The 16227-nt window shown below is 34.3% G+C and overlaps 1 protein-coding gene across 22 annotated transcripts in view; it reads left to right on the top strand.

The window, feature by feature from the left end:
- Nucleotides 1-16227, top strand: part of PARD3 (par-3 family cell polarity regulator) — a 678503-nt gene that overhangs the window by 360248 nt on the left and 302028 nt on the right. For all 22 annotated transcript variants that reach the window (XM_045061110.1, XM_023256519.2, XM_023256518.2 and 19 more), the window contains one exon: nt 14033-14124. In XM_045061110.1, the coding sequence (XP_044917045.1) occupies nt 14033-14124 (92 nt within the window). The remainder of the gene's footprint in view (nt 1-14032; nt 14125-16227) is intronic.

Here is a 16227-nt window from a genome sequence, read left to right as displayed (position 1 = left end):
GCTACCTGATGGTGGGGATGTCTTCCCAGCTTTGTTCAATGACACTATGTTAGTAGTTTGAAATCTGCTGGTGGGGTGGGGTATTTGTATCACAGGTGTTGGCAAAGACTACAAACTAGGTCTTTTGTTTTCAAGCTACTTGTTAGACATTTATCAGTGCACTTCTGGTTCTATCACATTTTCACACCAATTGCTGGAAGTTTGTGGTTATCCCTCCAAAATACTGCTTTGGTAGTCTGTCATTGCGTTGATTTTTTTCTGTAACCTGAGTGGTCAAATTTCTGATTATCCCATGTGGATGTCCACATGTGTGGGTCTTTTGCCAGGAGGCCCACCCCTCTCTCCATGAGTTCCTGGAAGATTTGCTAGAAGGATATTGGGGTAGGTCTTGTCAGGTTACAATTTCCCAGTGCTTTCTTAGTGGCTTGCTTTGAGAGATATCTCAGGATTTTGCCTGAGGATGTGATTTAAAACTGGTTTAAATTTTTCCATCCTATCAGAGACACAAGACAGGGCTGAGTGTTCTTTGGGGGTGTTTTATTAAAGGTGTCATAGAATTTTAAGTGCATTGAGAAGACACCTGCACCATAGCAAGACCCTCATTAGGCTTGTGGAGTACAATATATGTGCTCCTATTTTAAAAATATAATTTGTATCTTGATGGCATTTCTTTAAACTGTCAGAAAAATGTCTGGAAGTGCACGTGTCTTTGACCTAGTCAAATATGTTTGATTCAACAACTTTGACCTTGGCAACGTTATTACTAATGCCACAATTTTTCTCATAGTTTAATGATTCTTTTAAGAAGATGGAATTGTATTACTACTGACTTCCTACCCTAAAGAATATTTATGAATCCCCCAAACTCATGCAATTCCATTTTTACAAAGAGTTCTCATATGTAAAAGTGATTTCCACAATGATAGAGAACAGAGACAAAGTGGTGTGGCCAAATGAGGAGTGAGTTTCACATTTTATGCCCAAGAGTTGACCAGAGCCTGAGAAATGGAACCTGCTGATACAGACATCTGAATCAGGCAAGTGGGGATTACAGAGAGAAAGAAGAATCAGGGTGAGAGAGCTTTGAGACTTATTTTAGCAATTGCCTAATGACAGATTCAGGGTTTTGAATGGGAAATAGTATTTGGTATTCAGAAGATTTCTGGAATAAGGGGAAAAAAGGTAGCTCTGACCCTTGAAAAGCTAATCTGAATAACAAAGGCTGAGCTGACTTTACAGAAAAAGTGTGAAAGTTTTCTGAATGTACTTCCCTCTCCTTTTCTTTATCTAAAGATACTGCCCAGTGTTCACAGGCATAAACAGGCCTACCATCTAGAGTCATGGTATTAAATGGATAGGTGTTGTGGCTTTTTAAAAACATACTTATTGTCTAATGTTTTAAAATTCATTGTGGTCTGTTATTAGTTACAAAGTCAATTTTCTACTAATAATCTCTTTTCAAGAGGGAAAGTTCCTAGTAGTCTGAACAACCTGGTGTATTACTTGGAAAACAAATAATCCTCTTTGATGCTCTTTCACCAGAAATTTCAGAAGTAAATATTTCAAGAGTAAAACAGTTTCTATCCCTGAGTATGACCTAAATAAATATTTCAAACCTTTTATTTTTGTAACTGAAAGTAACTAGTATGTGTTGTATTTTATATTTTTATTTGTCCTAAATATCATTTATTCAATCATTTTATGCTAAAAATTGTGATGAGTTTCTTTTTTCTGAAAGCGTATCTTTCTGGTAAATATTGATAAGACCGTCTTTCATACAAAATGAGCTGAAGTTTTTTAGTCCATTTGCAAATCATGAATTCCGGATTTAATTATATCCCAAGGGAACAACCTGAGGAAACCAAAAGTACTGACATAATTGGATCAAATTGTGTAATCAAAAGCAAATGATATGGTTATTAAATCTAATGAAATGATCTCTGAGCATTTAATTCATTTCTCTGATTCACGAAATTTTAGTAATGAGTGTGTTGAAATGGACATTCTAGGCAGTCACCGCTTCTAAATAGTTCTTTCCTCTAGACCATTTTAGGTTGGAAATATTTCTAAAGGTTGTACCTTAGAGCAGAGAGTGGTATTTGTGGGGACATGCGTGAAAGGAAAGGTGATAGGAAGTGAGGAAAGGGTCCTTATTAAAGGCAGAAGGAAAACAAAGGAGAAAATTGCTCTTATAAAGTACTGTTCCTTTTTATCAGCACCTTCATTTTATACAAAGTGAGCATGCTCCATACATTGGTAATCTATATGACATTTAAAGGAGTAATATTACTAGTCTATAAAGGTTTTGTTAAAATTCATAGAAAGCACAAGGTCCTGATAAATAAATGAATAGAAAACCTACAAAGAGCATATGTAGCACCACAAACGTGGTGAAATATTCAGTCTCACTAGTAATCTTAAATTCAAACTAGAATGACAACCAGGCTTCTTGTTGATTGGATTACCTAAGGGGTGGCTGTGTGCGTGTGTGTGTATGTATGCACGCGCATGCGTGCGTATGTGCACGTGTATTAGGGTAGCCAGTCAAGAACCGAGAAGGCTCTAAAATTTTATCCTCTAAACTAACTAGTTAGCTTGCCACAGTTTCATGGATGCTGATGGAGGACATGAGACTCCAGGGTCAGAGATGAAAGATTTCTTTACTCTCAGTACAGCCAGCAGCACAGGCATCAGCATATTTGGTTCAGTCCCCAAACCCATGGAAGTGTCATCAGTGGCCCAGATATGAGGCCTGCAGGCTCTGTGGGTTATTTATAGGAGAGGTTATGTTACCTCCCTTGGGAGGGAGATACTGTGTTCTCAGGACATGCAAATATGCAAGAATCTGGTGGACAATTGTCTTCTAGTACAGACAAAAAAAGTTGTGAAATGTATAGTTTAATATGAGGCTAGTAAAAATATCAGTTGGTTTGGTCCTTTCAGAAAATAATTTAGCACTAAGCTTTTTAAAATGATCATGTCATTTGAAGCATTCTGTTTTAGACTCCTTTCAAAAAACATAATCCTAAATATTAAAATCTAGGGGCTCCTGGGTGGCTCAGGTAGTTGAGCTACTGATTTCAGCTCAGGTCATGATCTTGTCATTTGTGAGTTCGAGTCCCGCATTGGGCTCTGTGCCAACAGTTTGGAGCCTGGAGCCTGCTTCGAATTCTGCGTCTCCCTCTCTTTCTCTGCTCTTTCTCCACACATGCTCTGTCTCTCTCTGTCTCTGTCTCTCAAAAATGAATAAACATAAAAATTTAAATCTATAATTACCAGAGTTGAAAAGTATACCATGATAAGTGAATTGATGAAATATTAAATCATTTAAAAATGTGTTCTGTACAATTTGAAATAAAATACATCAATTAAAACATTTATATGTTTTACTTGATTATGTAAACAAAACCTATATGGTTTCAAAAAACTGGAATGAAATACCAAATGTAAGGTGGAAAAGAGAGACCTCCTCTTGTATCAATACATTGTGTTCTTGGAGAGCATGCCATACTTTGATGATTTTAACCAAACTTTTGAATAAGATAGAAGACAGACTTATTTTTAAAACCAAAAGATATTTTATAAATCAACATTTAGCTTTACTTATGTAGAAGGAGGTTGCAAACACCTACATAGCGGGACAGTATTCCAAGTATTTTACATTAATTAACTCCTATGATTCTCATAGAAACTCAATGGACAGTATTACTCTTCCCAACCTATAAATGAGTAATCTGAGATATAAAGAAGGTATATTTGTCAGAATCATGCAGAATCCATGTTTTTAACCACTTGTCTAAGGTGCCATACCAATTATAATATGTGTTTCATACTTTAAATTAGTGTATTTGTTTAATATCTTAATTTTTGTTTGGCATTTGTATCACATTCTGGGTATTAGAGACAATGCAACAGTGGATACCTTATTAGTGTTGTTATTGTAAATCTCTAATATTATAAACTTTTGAACCATTATTTAAAATTGAGCATTCAAGCTAATCATCACTATGTACCTGTATCAAACATATAATTGATTTCATTTTGTTTACAATTGCTTGATCCCTAGGAAATCTACCAACAATTTTTTGTTTCATTGAATTCAACTAGAAAATTGGGTTAAAATATTTTTTTAAAGCTACTTCCTTTATTGAAGCCATTTATTGGTTTCAAGTAAGTTAATGACTACATTTCATTTGAGAAATTATAATATTGCATTGGAAAGTAATAAACCAGTACACATTCTGATACATGTTTACATGAGTGGATTTGTTATAGGACCCATGCGTTACTCTTTACTTGCTTATTAACAACTTAAAATAATGAGGTGTAGAACTTTGGGGACTACTATATGTTTTCTTAATAAGCCCTTCAAAATTAATAATGGTGAAATATGTGTTTATCACCTAGAAAAGCAGGGTAGTATATATATATCTATCTATCTATATATATATCTATATCTATATATATATATATATATTATAATATATCTATCTATCTATCTATCTATGTATATATATATATAGCAGAGTATATATATATAAAGCAGGGTAAAATATATATATATATATATATATATATATATATAATATCTATCTATCTATCTATCTATCTATCTATCTATCTATCTATCTATATCTTTGTCCTTATTGAAAACCCTTTTAAGTACTTGTGGACCACAGAGCCCAGTGATGAACTTGTTTTGATGTGTCTCTTCACTCTTACCTCCATTCTTTTTTTGATTCTGATTTATTGAAATTTCTTCTCATTATCTCACTTATTTTATACAGCATCTTAAGTCTTTTTCTCATCTTAATCTCTTCTGCTGTTTGGAATACTACACCCAAACATTGATTTAAAAAAAATCTCTCTGCTTGATTTCTAAGACTGATTAAATATAATATATATCAATACCAATGAGTAATCCTATCGTTGTACTGCCCTATGTTATCCTATTTTCTTTTTAGGCACTTGATTCTTTGCAAAGTCACTTTCAGAGAAATTCTAATATAGTGATATTATGTAATAGAAATTAATGTATAAAATTACTGTAAGGTTAAAAAAAATAGTAAAAATAGCCTTTCATTATTTTAAGAAGATTTTATGCTCGTGGTAAAAATACTTAACGCTATAAAGACACAATTGAAATCATTTATACTCTTGCCACCTAAATATAACCACTGGTAACATTTCCTGATGTTCATTATTTCTATGTTTCTCCTAAAATGGACCCCCCCCCCCACAATTTTAATAGTAATTGTCACTCTGTATGAAAGTTCATTTATTATATGTTCAGATTTTAATATTTGTTTTGCCACATAAATTTTATTATATTTCTTGTTCTCACAGATCCTGGCCCTGACACTAACTAGTTAGTTGGCTAGGATCACATGCATTACTTAAGAGTTTTAGGTCACTCTTCCTTGAGTAAAATATATTGAAAAACCTTGACAAAACTCAAGAATCACAGATCTCATTTTCAAAATTTTAGCTCACCCACTGCAGGGAAATCTGAAATCTATTCTAGGCCTAATTTCCTCGTAATGAAAATTCCTACCTTGGTGTGAAGATTAAATGAAAGAGTGTATATGCGGATTGTATTGTGTTTTAGATGTTTAGTAAAATTCATTCTTTTTTCTCTAAAAATGTTATTTTTATATGTAAGGTGCTTTGCATGTAGTGATTTCTGTGAGCCATCGCAGTTTCTGAGACAGACCAAGTTATTTCCTTTATTCAGATTAGGAAAGCAGGGCTTGGTGACATCAATAAGGACATGGCAGAGGCAGGTCTCCTTCCCAGGTCAGTGGTTCATTGTAGCTCTGCATGTGCTGGGTGTGTCCAGTATATCTCTAGATGTGCTCTCATTTACAGTGTTTAGTGAATCTTATTAGCAAATAGTTTGCATGTCAGCAACACAGGTCTGTTATCCAAACTGCACTGTGTACATGTCATTGGGGACTTACTATGTGGGCATGTTGCTTGCTTATGTTTGGAAAAAAGTTTTTGTACATAATTTGTAAAAATCTCTTATATTTTATTTATTGAAATATGCTTAAAGGCAATGTTGAGGATTAAACTGAGGTTGTACTGAAGACTAAAGAAGTAGATTCTTTACTAATGGGCACATCATAGGTCTTCGATATGTATTAGCAATTATCATTTTTATTTTTTATTATACATTATAAAATGTATTTTTTGCCTCTTCAAGAAGTGATTTGCACTCATCACTAGCAAAAGTTTATTTTAAAATTATTTCAGTTCCTATCTTAATCAGATATTAATTTGGAAATCATTTTTAAGCCAAAGAGAAAATTTTTTGAATGGAAATAGTTATATTTTCAAAAAATACGGTATTTTAGTAGCCAATGAGTAAGATAAGTCTTTTTTATTTACCCAGGTATTACTTACTTCCAAAATAAAACATTTTATTTTATTTTTTTAAAGTTTATTTATGTATTTTGAGAGGAGTGGGCAGAGAGAGAGGGAGTGAGGGAGAGAATCCCAAGCTCTGGCAGTGCAGAGCCTGATGCAGGGCTTGAACTCATGAACTGTGAGATCATGAGCTGAGCTGAAACCAAGAGTTGGATGCTTAACCAACTGAGCCACCCAGGCATCTCCAAAATAAAACATTTAAAAAAGTCACCTCAATAAGGACTAGAATGTTATTGTTAGAAAGGCAAGATGGTCAGATTACAAAGTCCTTATGTTTCAACAATTCATAAATTAGAGTATTTTTTCAGGAATGTTCAAAAGAAAACAAATTGTGTTATTCTGGTAAGCAGGCTCCATTTGAAATCAGATTGATTAGGCTGATTAAAATCTTATCACGTAATGGGCTGCTTGGCCATTAGTGTGTGGTGGGGGAACTATAAATAGTGCGGTGGCTTCCGTATTGCTGAAGTGGTGACATATACTTGAGTGGTCGTCTGTTTGGGATAAACATGGGTAGGAGTGAGTCAGGTGATGCTAGGTGGGATTAGTTATTGAATTCAGTGATGCTTAGGAGTAATATATAAGGGCTTCCTTATCATGGGGGCACAGGAAAAAAGGAAGAATAAAGTGAAGGACGAGATTCCAGTATGTGATTGGATATTGGACCAGATGTCTTCCAATACGATTCCTCCATGCCCTGAAATTCTAACAATCTACAGGAAGCAGACTTCCATTTTGGAACTTCATTTTGAGATTCCACTTTGCATGTAACAGGTGCAGAGATACATACTTTTTGTTGTTGTCTGTGGTGAGATAGCTTTCATAAATCAGCACCATCTGTTCTTCTTTTACAGACTCTTCTCTTGCCTTGGGTTGTGTGGAGTCATGTTGTGTATGTTCCAAGACAGGAAATGTTTCATTTCTGTGGTAAATGAAAATTTCATGGGCTGTGTTAAATACTATGTTTGCCATTCCATTTGATCAGTATTAACTTGAGATGAGAATGTTTGGAATCCTGTTGAGGGGATGAAGCTCACATTTAATATTTAACATCACAGGTACTGAGTAATTCCTAATATAGCCCACGGTTATTTGGTGTTGAGCTCTGGGTTCTGTGGAGTACAGTTTATGTTATAATGAACTGTATTTCATTTAAAAGTAGAACGGTTATTAATGTCCCTCTAAGTACAAGAAAAATATTTTTATTTTAAAAGGTCTTATTATCTAGCATTGTCTATTCTTAAAGGATTTGAATTAGCTTTTTTCATAAATGTTTTTACTCAAGTGGAATATAATGATCACGAAGTAAAATTATATTACCCATTTCCTGATTTTATTTGTTTAGGAGGTTGCCATAGCTTTATCATTTTCAGTTGAGAAGTCCCCCTCCCCCAGATGTTTTCAATTGTTTTCCACATGTGATGGGAAATTACTTTTCCCTGGTGATTTGACCAATTAATCAAGTGTGGCAACATTAACACAAAAGCCTTCTGGAATTGTATTTGCGATACTTAGGGGACATGGAAAGAGATTCTCCTTGGAATTATTTTTTGCCAAATGTGATCCCCCCAAAAAGTGATTTAATTCATGCTGTGAACATCCAAGTAAATATTTTTTGGGTGCTGTAGCTCATTAGTAGTTAACATGACTCTCATTAAGTTTGAAAAGTCTTAGAGACACTCAAAGAAGTGTGAAAAAGACTGTTTAGTTGAGCATTTTTGTAGCAATATAATTGGGCCCATTAAATTATTTTACTGTTAAGAATAATAAAAACACTTGAAAAATATTGTAAATTTGTTTAACAAGATAACATCAGAACTTTCATTTCCTTTTGTGCTTCATAAATATAAAGATCAAAGATAGGTGTGCAGGGAATTTAAGGAGGCAAAATAACTTTAGTTCTTTTAATAAGATGTTTTAAAAATGATACCTTATTTTTTAAAATTGTAGGCGTATGTATTCAAAATCTTTAATTCCTTGGAACTTAGACTTTAAATATAGACATATAGGTGATTGGTTTCTAGATAAAGTTTTATCATGTTATTGTAAAGAAGAAAGCGTACTTTTCATTTCCTTGCTTTATAAGCAAACCAGTTACAAAATTTCTGCTCTTTATGTGGTGGTCAATGGATGCACCATTCAATTTTTAAGTGTTCCAATTACAAATCCTTTACTTCTTTGCAATGATATCTACTTGAGTTTTTGGAGAAAATACACACACACACACACACACACACACACATATACACATATATATTAAATCTGTGACTATGGAGAAGATATTTAATACTCAAGAAGGAAGAAATACAACTAGATAATATTTGAAATTAAAAAGATCATTAGTTTAGCCAAATTTAGTATTCTTAAACACATGGGAGTGCTTGTGATTTCAGAATGTGTCGTCCATTGGTTATATTGAAGCTTTTTCAAGTGAGGCTTGGCCTTTATATCATTCATAGTATGGAAGAGAGTAAGATAATTAATTTTTCCTAGAAGCAGGGAACAAATAAATTCATATGTCTGTATCCCTCACTTGCCTAATACACATTTCAAACCTGGGCTAAAACTCTTTCTCCTCAGCCAAGCTTATCAAGTATTCATTTTCTCTTATTCTTTTCTCTCCTTTGACTAGAGCTCCTCCATCTTTTAAAAAAATTGCTTAGTCAATACAATATAGTAGGTAAAAGGTTAACAAAATCTTTCCCTTCTTCTGCATGAGAATTTAAACTTTAGGGGTTTGGGGCTCTTTTTTTCTGAAAACCTGATAAAGGCTTCCATCAACTATCTTTTTATGGTAAAAATGACCTCTGATTAGTAAATTGCACATGGACTCAAAAAACTATAAATATGTGACAAGCCGCTCTGCGCATGGTGTTGTTTTGAGGTACCAGCTTTTGTGAGGTGTGAGGCTTTTAAGTCAGGGTGATGCTTGCCATCCTCTGATGTGTGTCCTTTCCTGCACCTGAGCTGTGGACCGGGGACCCACAAGAATAGCCCCTGGATAGCCGTGTGGTCTGCTGCTCCCGAAGATGAAAGCGGAATGCTGCCTTGCTGGAACGTTGGGTTTCCTGCCTTAGGTCCTTTGGGCATTTCAAATATGTAGTCAGAATAAAAATATATAAACAATACTGGAAGGTTTCTAATGAAAAAAGGAGTACTCTCTATTCTGCTCCTCCTGATTTTCCCAGTCTGTCTCCTCAGAGGGACTATTTCATGCAGATATTTTTTTCAGGTATTTACTCCCATATTTCTAAATAAAATATTTATGTTGCTTTTTCCTGGTTACCAGTTATTAACATCTGTTGACTTGTCACTGTGGAAGATGGTTTTTCCTTTTATGCCACTTTTACTTTCCATGTCCCCATTTTCTCCCTATCATCTAAGTTAAAGTAATAACGAGCCTCACGTTATATAGTAACTTGTGGCTCACTGCATAAGTAAGTAGGTACTCTGATAAAATATTCTTTCCTACACATTTTCCTTTGTTGTTCCTGGAGTCCACTGCTTTGACCTTTTCAAAATTTATTTTATCTGTATATTTCTGAAAAATTCCCCCCACATTCTCCATCAGGTCTGTCAAAATAGTCTCCAAATGTTCAAAAACATCAGACCAATTATTAATTTATTTTTTTTCATGCAGATTGACTTTCCAGACTTCTCTATCCTTTTGCTCTAATCACAATTGGCTTCTGCTTCTCTGGGCTGTCTTTTCACCTTATGCTGGGGCTTTCCTTGAGTTCTGTCCACTGCTTTATTGAATTTCTTGGATTTTTCTGGTGCACATCCAAAAATAGCTTCCTATGAAAGGGTCCATCGGAAGTAAAGACTTTGCATTTGTTTCAAATTTCATTCTTGATTTTTCTTTAGTTGTTTGGTTGAACACAGAATTCACTGAAAAATTTTTTTCTTTTAGTGTGAAAGGTATGACTTTATTATAGAGTAGCATTTCACGTTACTTTATAAAGGCATTGTTGGGGTGTCTCGGTGGGTCAGTTGGTTTAAACGTCTGACACTTGATCTCAGCTCAGGTCATGATCTTATGGTTCCTGATATCCAGCCCCAGTACAGAGCCTGCTTGTGTGTCTCTCCCTCTCTCTCTCCACTCCTCCCTTGCTCACTCTCTCTTTAAAAATAAATAAACATGAGAAAAATTTGTAAAAGAAGGCATTATTATCATAGAGCATCTGTTAATGATATTTCTACTTTTGGTTTGCTAGCAGTCATACAAATGCTACCATTTGGCAATGCTTAAATTGTGTTGTCCATTGTTCTCCTCCATTTTTGAATATCTTGAGAGCAGAGAGAGGCCTTTGTCCGGGATTTTCCCTTTAAGGATGTCTATACCGCAGACGGCCTTGGTAGATAGGTAATAGTGTCCTCTTCCAGAGCAATGGGCAGACATGATTACTGCCTGTGTAAGGTATTTGGGTCCCCTAAGCTCAGGTTCCTTCTGTGTGTGCCAGTGTTCCCCGGTTCTCTTCTCATCACTTTGTGAGAATTTCAACTGTAGAAACCAGTGCATAGAAGGATGATACTCTGACTACTGCTGTAATGAACTGCCCTCTGTCTCTGACCCAGGGGTCTCATTTTTTCTGCTAGCATCCATGAAGCTATGCAGGCTAAGTTAGGATCTTTCAAGTAGGGCAAAACCATAGACTCTTCACAGTTCTTGACATCTAGTTTTTTTTCTCTGCAAATTTCCTCAACCTAACCCATAATGCTTTCCTCCTCATGACATTTATTTGATTGTGTACTGCATTTAGGTGTTTATATTTTCCATATGTTTTCTCATTTCAAAGACCTTTTATAATGAAGGTACTTTGTATATAGCAAAGCACAACAAATGTCAGGTTTTATGAACGTTTCTAAAATGTGGATGATACATTTTCTATTTGAGTAGGTAGTATGTTTAACATTAACTTGTATTGTAAGGTATAAGGTATGAATAGATGAATATATACTCTTAAATTATAGTTGTGTAACACTGCCTTGAATCATTTATTTGAGGTATGTTTTATGTCATTTATTATTTATTTCTCTTTTCAATAACAGCTAACATTTATTGGGCAATTACTATGTGTTAGGCACCATGTTATGGCTATTTTATGGATTCTCTTATCCCTCTCAATAGTCCTAAGAAGAAGATGTTTTTATTGTTTCTGTTTTACAGAAGAAGACATAGAAATACAAAAGGTGTATGTGAATTGCCTAAGGATATAAAATTGGCAAATGAGTACTCACACCCAAATCTGTTTGATTCTTGAAACCTGGCTCTTAACCGCTACATTCTACTATAAAATGGAGAGAAGGGAAAGGATAAGAAATATATTTTCTCACCTGGAAATTTTTTAACATTGTGTAGTTTGAATTATTATTTTAGGCCTTTAATATTGATTTGGGATAAATAATAGTTTCATTTTCTATGTGTAATGGAATTTAGTAAATAACTCATGCTAAAAGCAACTATGTTCAATCACAGCTTTTTAGAAGTACAAAACAACAAAATAAAGCAATACAGGAACTGATATTTACACATCCCGAAGCTGGGAAATTTTAAGTTGTGGTTCCCACAGCAATAGCAGCTCAGCCTCAGGGCAGTGAGTGTTGTGATCTAAACTGAACACCATATGCAGCTGCATGAAATAATATTCTACATGCTCGTGGGGGCCCGATAATGGCCACTATGGGAACAATGAATGTGTAAATTATCAGCTACTGTTTTATCACTGTAGTTCGGGGCATTTCATTTATGTGGCTGTTTCATAGTACAACCTAGGTGTTACACTGGTTATACATTATGGTGGCATTTCATAGTGTGTAAATTATTAATGGATCCTGAAACAAAATGTTTTTAACTTGAAAGATTATTTTTATGTTTTCCATCTAATTTATAAACACTTTATTCTCCTCCCTATCCTCATTGCCAATGGAAAAGCATACTTGTAGGAGTTCTTGTTTACATGTGAAGTGTGGTTTGTAGGCAGGTTCAAGATGCTGGTTAACCTTTGTAATGTATTATGTGCTTGTGCTTAAGAGATGACTAAGAAGTGTGTATTAGAGCCTCTTAAAACATAGGATCATCAATCTTCAACTACTTTGGTTTCATGCAGTGCACCACCACTGAGGACACATGGAACCTATCCACAACTTACAGAAAAATTCGGTGCATCCAGCTTCTTATTTTGGCAGATTCTCAGAGGAAATGTCAATTGGGTATTACCAACTGCTCTGCGTTGCCTTAATAGTGCTTGAAGAATTTAACATATTGTTTAACAGTGTGTGGAACCTAGGGCCTTGGCTTATCATTTTGTCGATTGGTGTCTTTGTTGATGGCATTTAAATTTCTATGAGTCTCTCAAGTACACAGTTGAAAATATATAATTTATCTTTAATGGTGAACTCCTATATAGGTGGTTTAATAAATTCACATAGAAAATCACTGTTATCAAATTTATATGTAGAAGAAAGGATAGACTAACAAATTACATGTATATGTAAGTTATATGTATAAACTTCCAAGAAACGGATTAAATACATTTTATTATTTTGTGTTTTGAAACTTAATACCCCAGAGATTTCTAGGGATGATTTTGTTTTTATTAGCAAAATATTTAAGGTATCTACTGGATGCCAGGCACTGTGGATCCAAGGTAAAGCACACTAAGCCTCTTAGTGACTATGATTAGAGATTCCAAGTCTTACTAATTTGATTAATAAGACCACTGATATCAGTCAGGCATGTTTACCATTATTCAAATGATCCTGAAAAGCCAACTCTACTGTTAGTGAACTCTTTAATTGAAAGACAATGGCCAAGGTTATAAAGTAAGCATATCCATGAGTGGCAGTTCATTTATTTTTATGAGCCATCACATTTATTCCACGTTCGTGTTTTGTAGTATTGCATACTTACCCAATTTCTACAACATGTGGGACCATAACTTTTACATAATATTTCATTTTAAAAGGAAGAACAAAAGTGGTGGTTGATTATTTTGCTGTTTGTACCTTTTTCTAGGCTTAGTACTTCATAACAGAAGTACATAATCAGACATTTGGCCTAGGGTAAGTTTATGTGAAATTTCAGAGGATGAAGGATTTGAGTCTAGGGTTGTACATACTGCATGCTCATTTTGACAAATCTGGTTTAGTAGGAACTGGGGACCTTTGAAGCGTTTGGTAGTTGTTAAGGTTTTTAATGGTCTCAACTGTTTGGATTAGTAAAAATGTTAAACGTTATTACCTATAGCCTATACATTTATTTATTAATATAACATTGTAGTAATGTATAATTACTTCCAAAAACATACACCAAAAAGTGAAATAAAAATGTTAAGAAAGTTCACATAAGTAGAAGTTCTTTTCTTACTATAGTTGTGTCTTGCCCACTTCCTGGGGTATGCTAACTCAGGAAACTTACTTTAAAATACAGCTTTTCATATACATCTACCCATCTTATCATTAAAGGTCATCCTCTCTGGAGGAAGGACCCAGTTAACATGATCATAATGCCTATCAAACTCCAGTTTTATCCAATTTCCTTTCACATTATGGAAGTAAATGTAACACAGAGTGTGCTTCTATTTGTGCTGTGTGTCTCTAGGATGAGGATGGGACAGAAGAAGACAACAGTCGTGTTGAACCTGTTGGACATGCTGATACCGGTTTGGAGAATATACCCAGCTTTTCTCTGGAGTAAGTTACTGATATTTTTAACTGAATTTGTAATATACATGTAGCATCACTGATAGCAGCAAGTATTCCAAAAGCATATGGCATGCGGAATGTTTGTGCTTAGTTAAAACCATGCGTTGCATTGGTTTGTTTTCCAAAGAGCATCTTTCATCTATTGAGTTAATTATCTAATATAAGAAGTATAGCATGGAAATTCACATGTTCTGTCCTGAGTTTCATGCCTTGGCAAATACTATTAAATTATAATATAAAATAGTATTTGATTGACAATGTCATCTTAACAGCACTGTAACTGTTTTCAAATTGCTTTGTATGTCATTGTTTTGGTCATTTGTTCGTTCCTCAACTTTGCTAAATTAAAAACAAAATGTGTAGATCTACTTTACTTGAAAAACCAGTTGGATCATGTAAGCATTAGTCATGTTAGTATATATTTTTTTGATTTGGAAAAATTGAATGTCTCTTGAGAGATTTGTTGAAATCTCTGTTTGTTGAAAAATTCGAATCATAGGTTAGGGACCTTGAACATGGTTTTAGGTATAAAAGGAAGAAGAAAAACTTTACTATATTATTTCAGCTTTACAATTGTCTTAAATATTGGCATGTTTAAATGGAAGGTGTTCTTAGGACTTCTTCCCGTGGTAATTTAGACCAGGGAGGGCAGTCATTCTGAAATTTTTTTTGACTTTGGGTAAAAGTTGAAAGGCCTAGATATCAACATTTAAACTCTTAACTCTGTCTTCTCTTGGTATTTCAAAGGAAGGCTCTCAAAAAACTGCTGTCAGTGAGAGTAATAGTTTCGAGAACCAGGTTATGTTTAGACAGATAGCAACCAGCAGTCTCCGTTACATTTGAGAAGACTTGCCATGTCCTAGTTCTTTTAAGAAAGAATGTGGAATAAAATAAATTTATAAGTTATATTCTCAGTTGACAAGCTAATCATTAACTAGATGTTCAAATGATATTAAGTATCTAAGATGTGAAATTCTATGAAAATATAAAAAAATTAAAAATTCACTTGAATAGTATTACATTAGTAAATATTTTGGCAGTATGGCAGGATTCTAATTTTTTCCTAATTAGTGTATGTGATTAAATATATGTGTGTATTCTCAATTTTGTTTTGATTTGTTTGATAACACTATCTTTAATTTTCTTTAGTCTTTATATTATATAGTGAGGACATTAATAGTATGTAGCATAACTTTATTTTTATTTACGTAATATAATTGAAGAATTAGCATTTCCTTTATAGTTGTCCACATTGCTTCAACTAGATATTTAACTGAAATACTAGTTTCAGAAATTGTCAGATAAGACCTACTTAGATTTCTGTGCACTACACATACACGTGCACACACACACACACACACGGAAAAATCTATAAAGGAAGTGAAATCTCATAAAAGGTTTAGAAAATTTACATTCTTTAAGTTAAACCAGTTTTCATTAAACTCTGGCTTATTATATTAATAGTAAAGTACTTTAGTTATGTAATAGAAGTAACTTCATGTTACTTCTATATCTCTTCATGACTTTAAAGCTCAATTACAAACACTTATGAAAATTATTTGATTTTTATTAGAAAAAAATTTTTTTTACATTTATTTATTTTTTGAGAGACATAGAGAGAGCACAAGTTGGGGACGGGAAGAGAGAGAAGGGGACACAGAATCCGAAGCAGGCTCCAGGCTCTGAGCTGTCAGCACACAGCCTGATGCGGGGCTCAAACTCACAAACCGTGAGATCATGACCTGAGCTGAAGTTGGTCGCCCAACTGACTGAGCCACCCAGGCGCCCCCAAATTATTTGATTTTTAGCAGGTACCTGTTGGCTTTGAGAAAGGAGTTTCATACCCTGCGTTGCAGTTACACTTAGAGAAGTAGGAAATGGTGACTGAATTATGGTGGAACAGTGGGATGTAAAGATGGCTGGATCACATGTGGACTGTCACCTACAGAAGCAAAAGCTTTTACCTCATTGAGTTATTGGAAGGAGCAATATGACATATGCAGGAGCACTTTGTAAATTTTAATGTGCTCTGCAGCCAAAACACCTTTACTCATTTAATCTATATTGTCCTTGAAATAAATACTGCGATGG

Source organism: Felis catus, chromosome B4 (assembly GCF_018350175.1).
Source record: "Felis catus isolate Fca126 chromosome B4, F.catus_Fca126_mat1.0, whole genome shotgun sequence".
In the NCBI taxonomy this organism is placed as follows: Eukaryota; Metazoa; Chordata; class Mammalia; order Carnivora; family Felidae; genus Felis; species Felis catus.
This window is presented reverse-complemented; position numbering and strand designations above follow the sequence as displayed.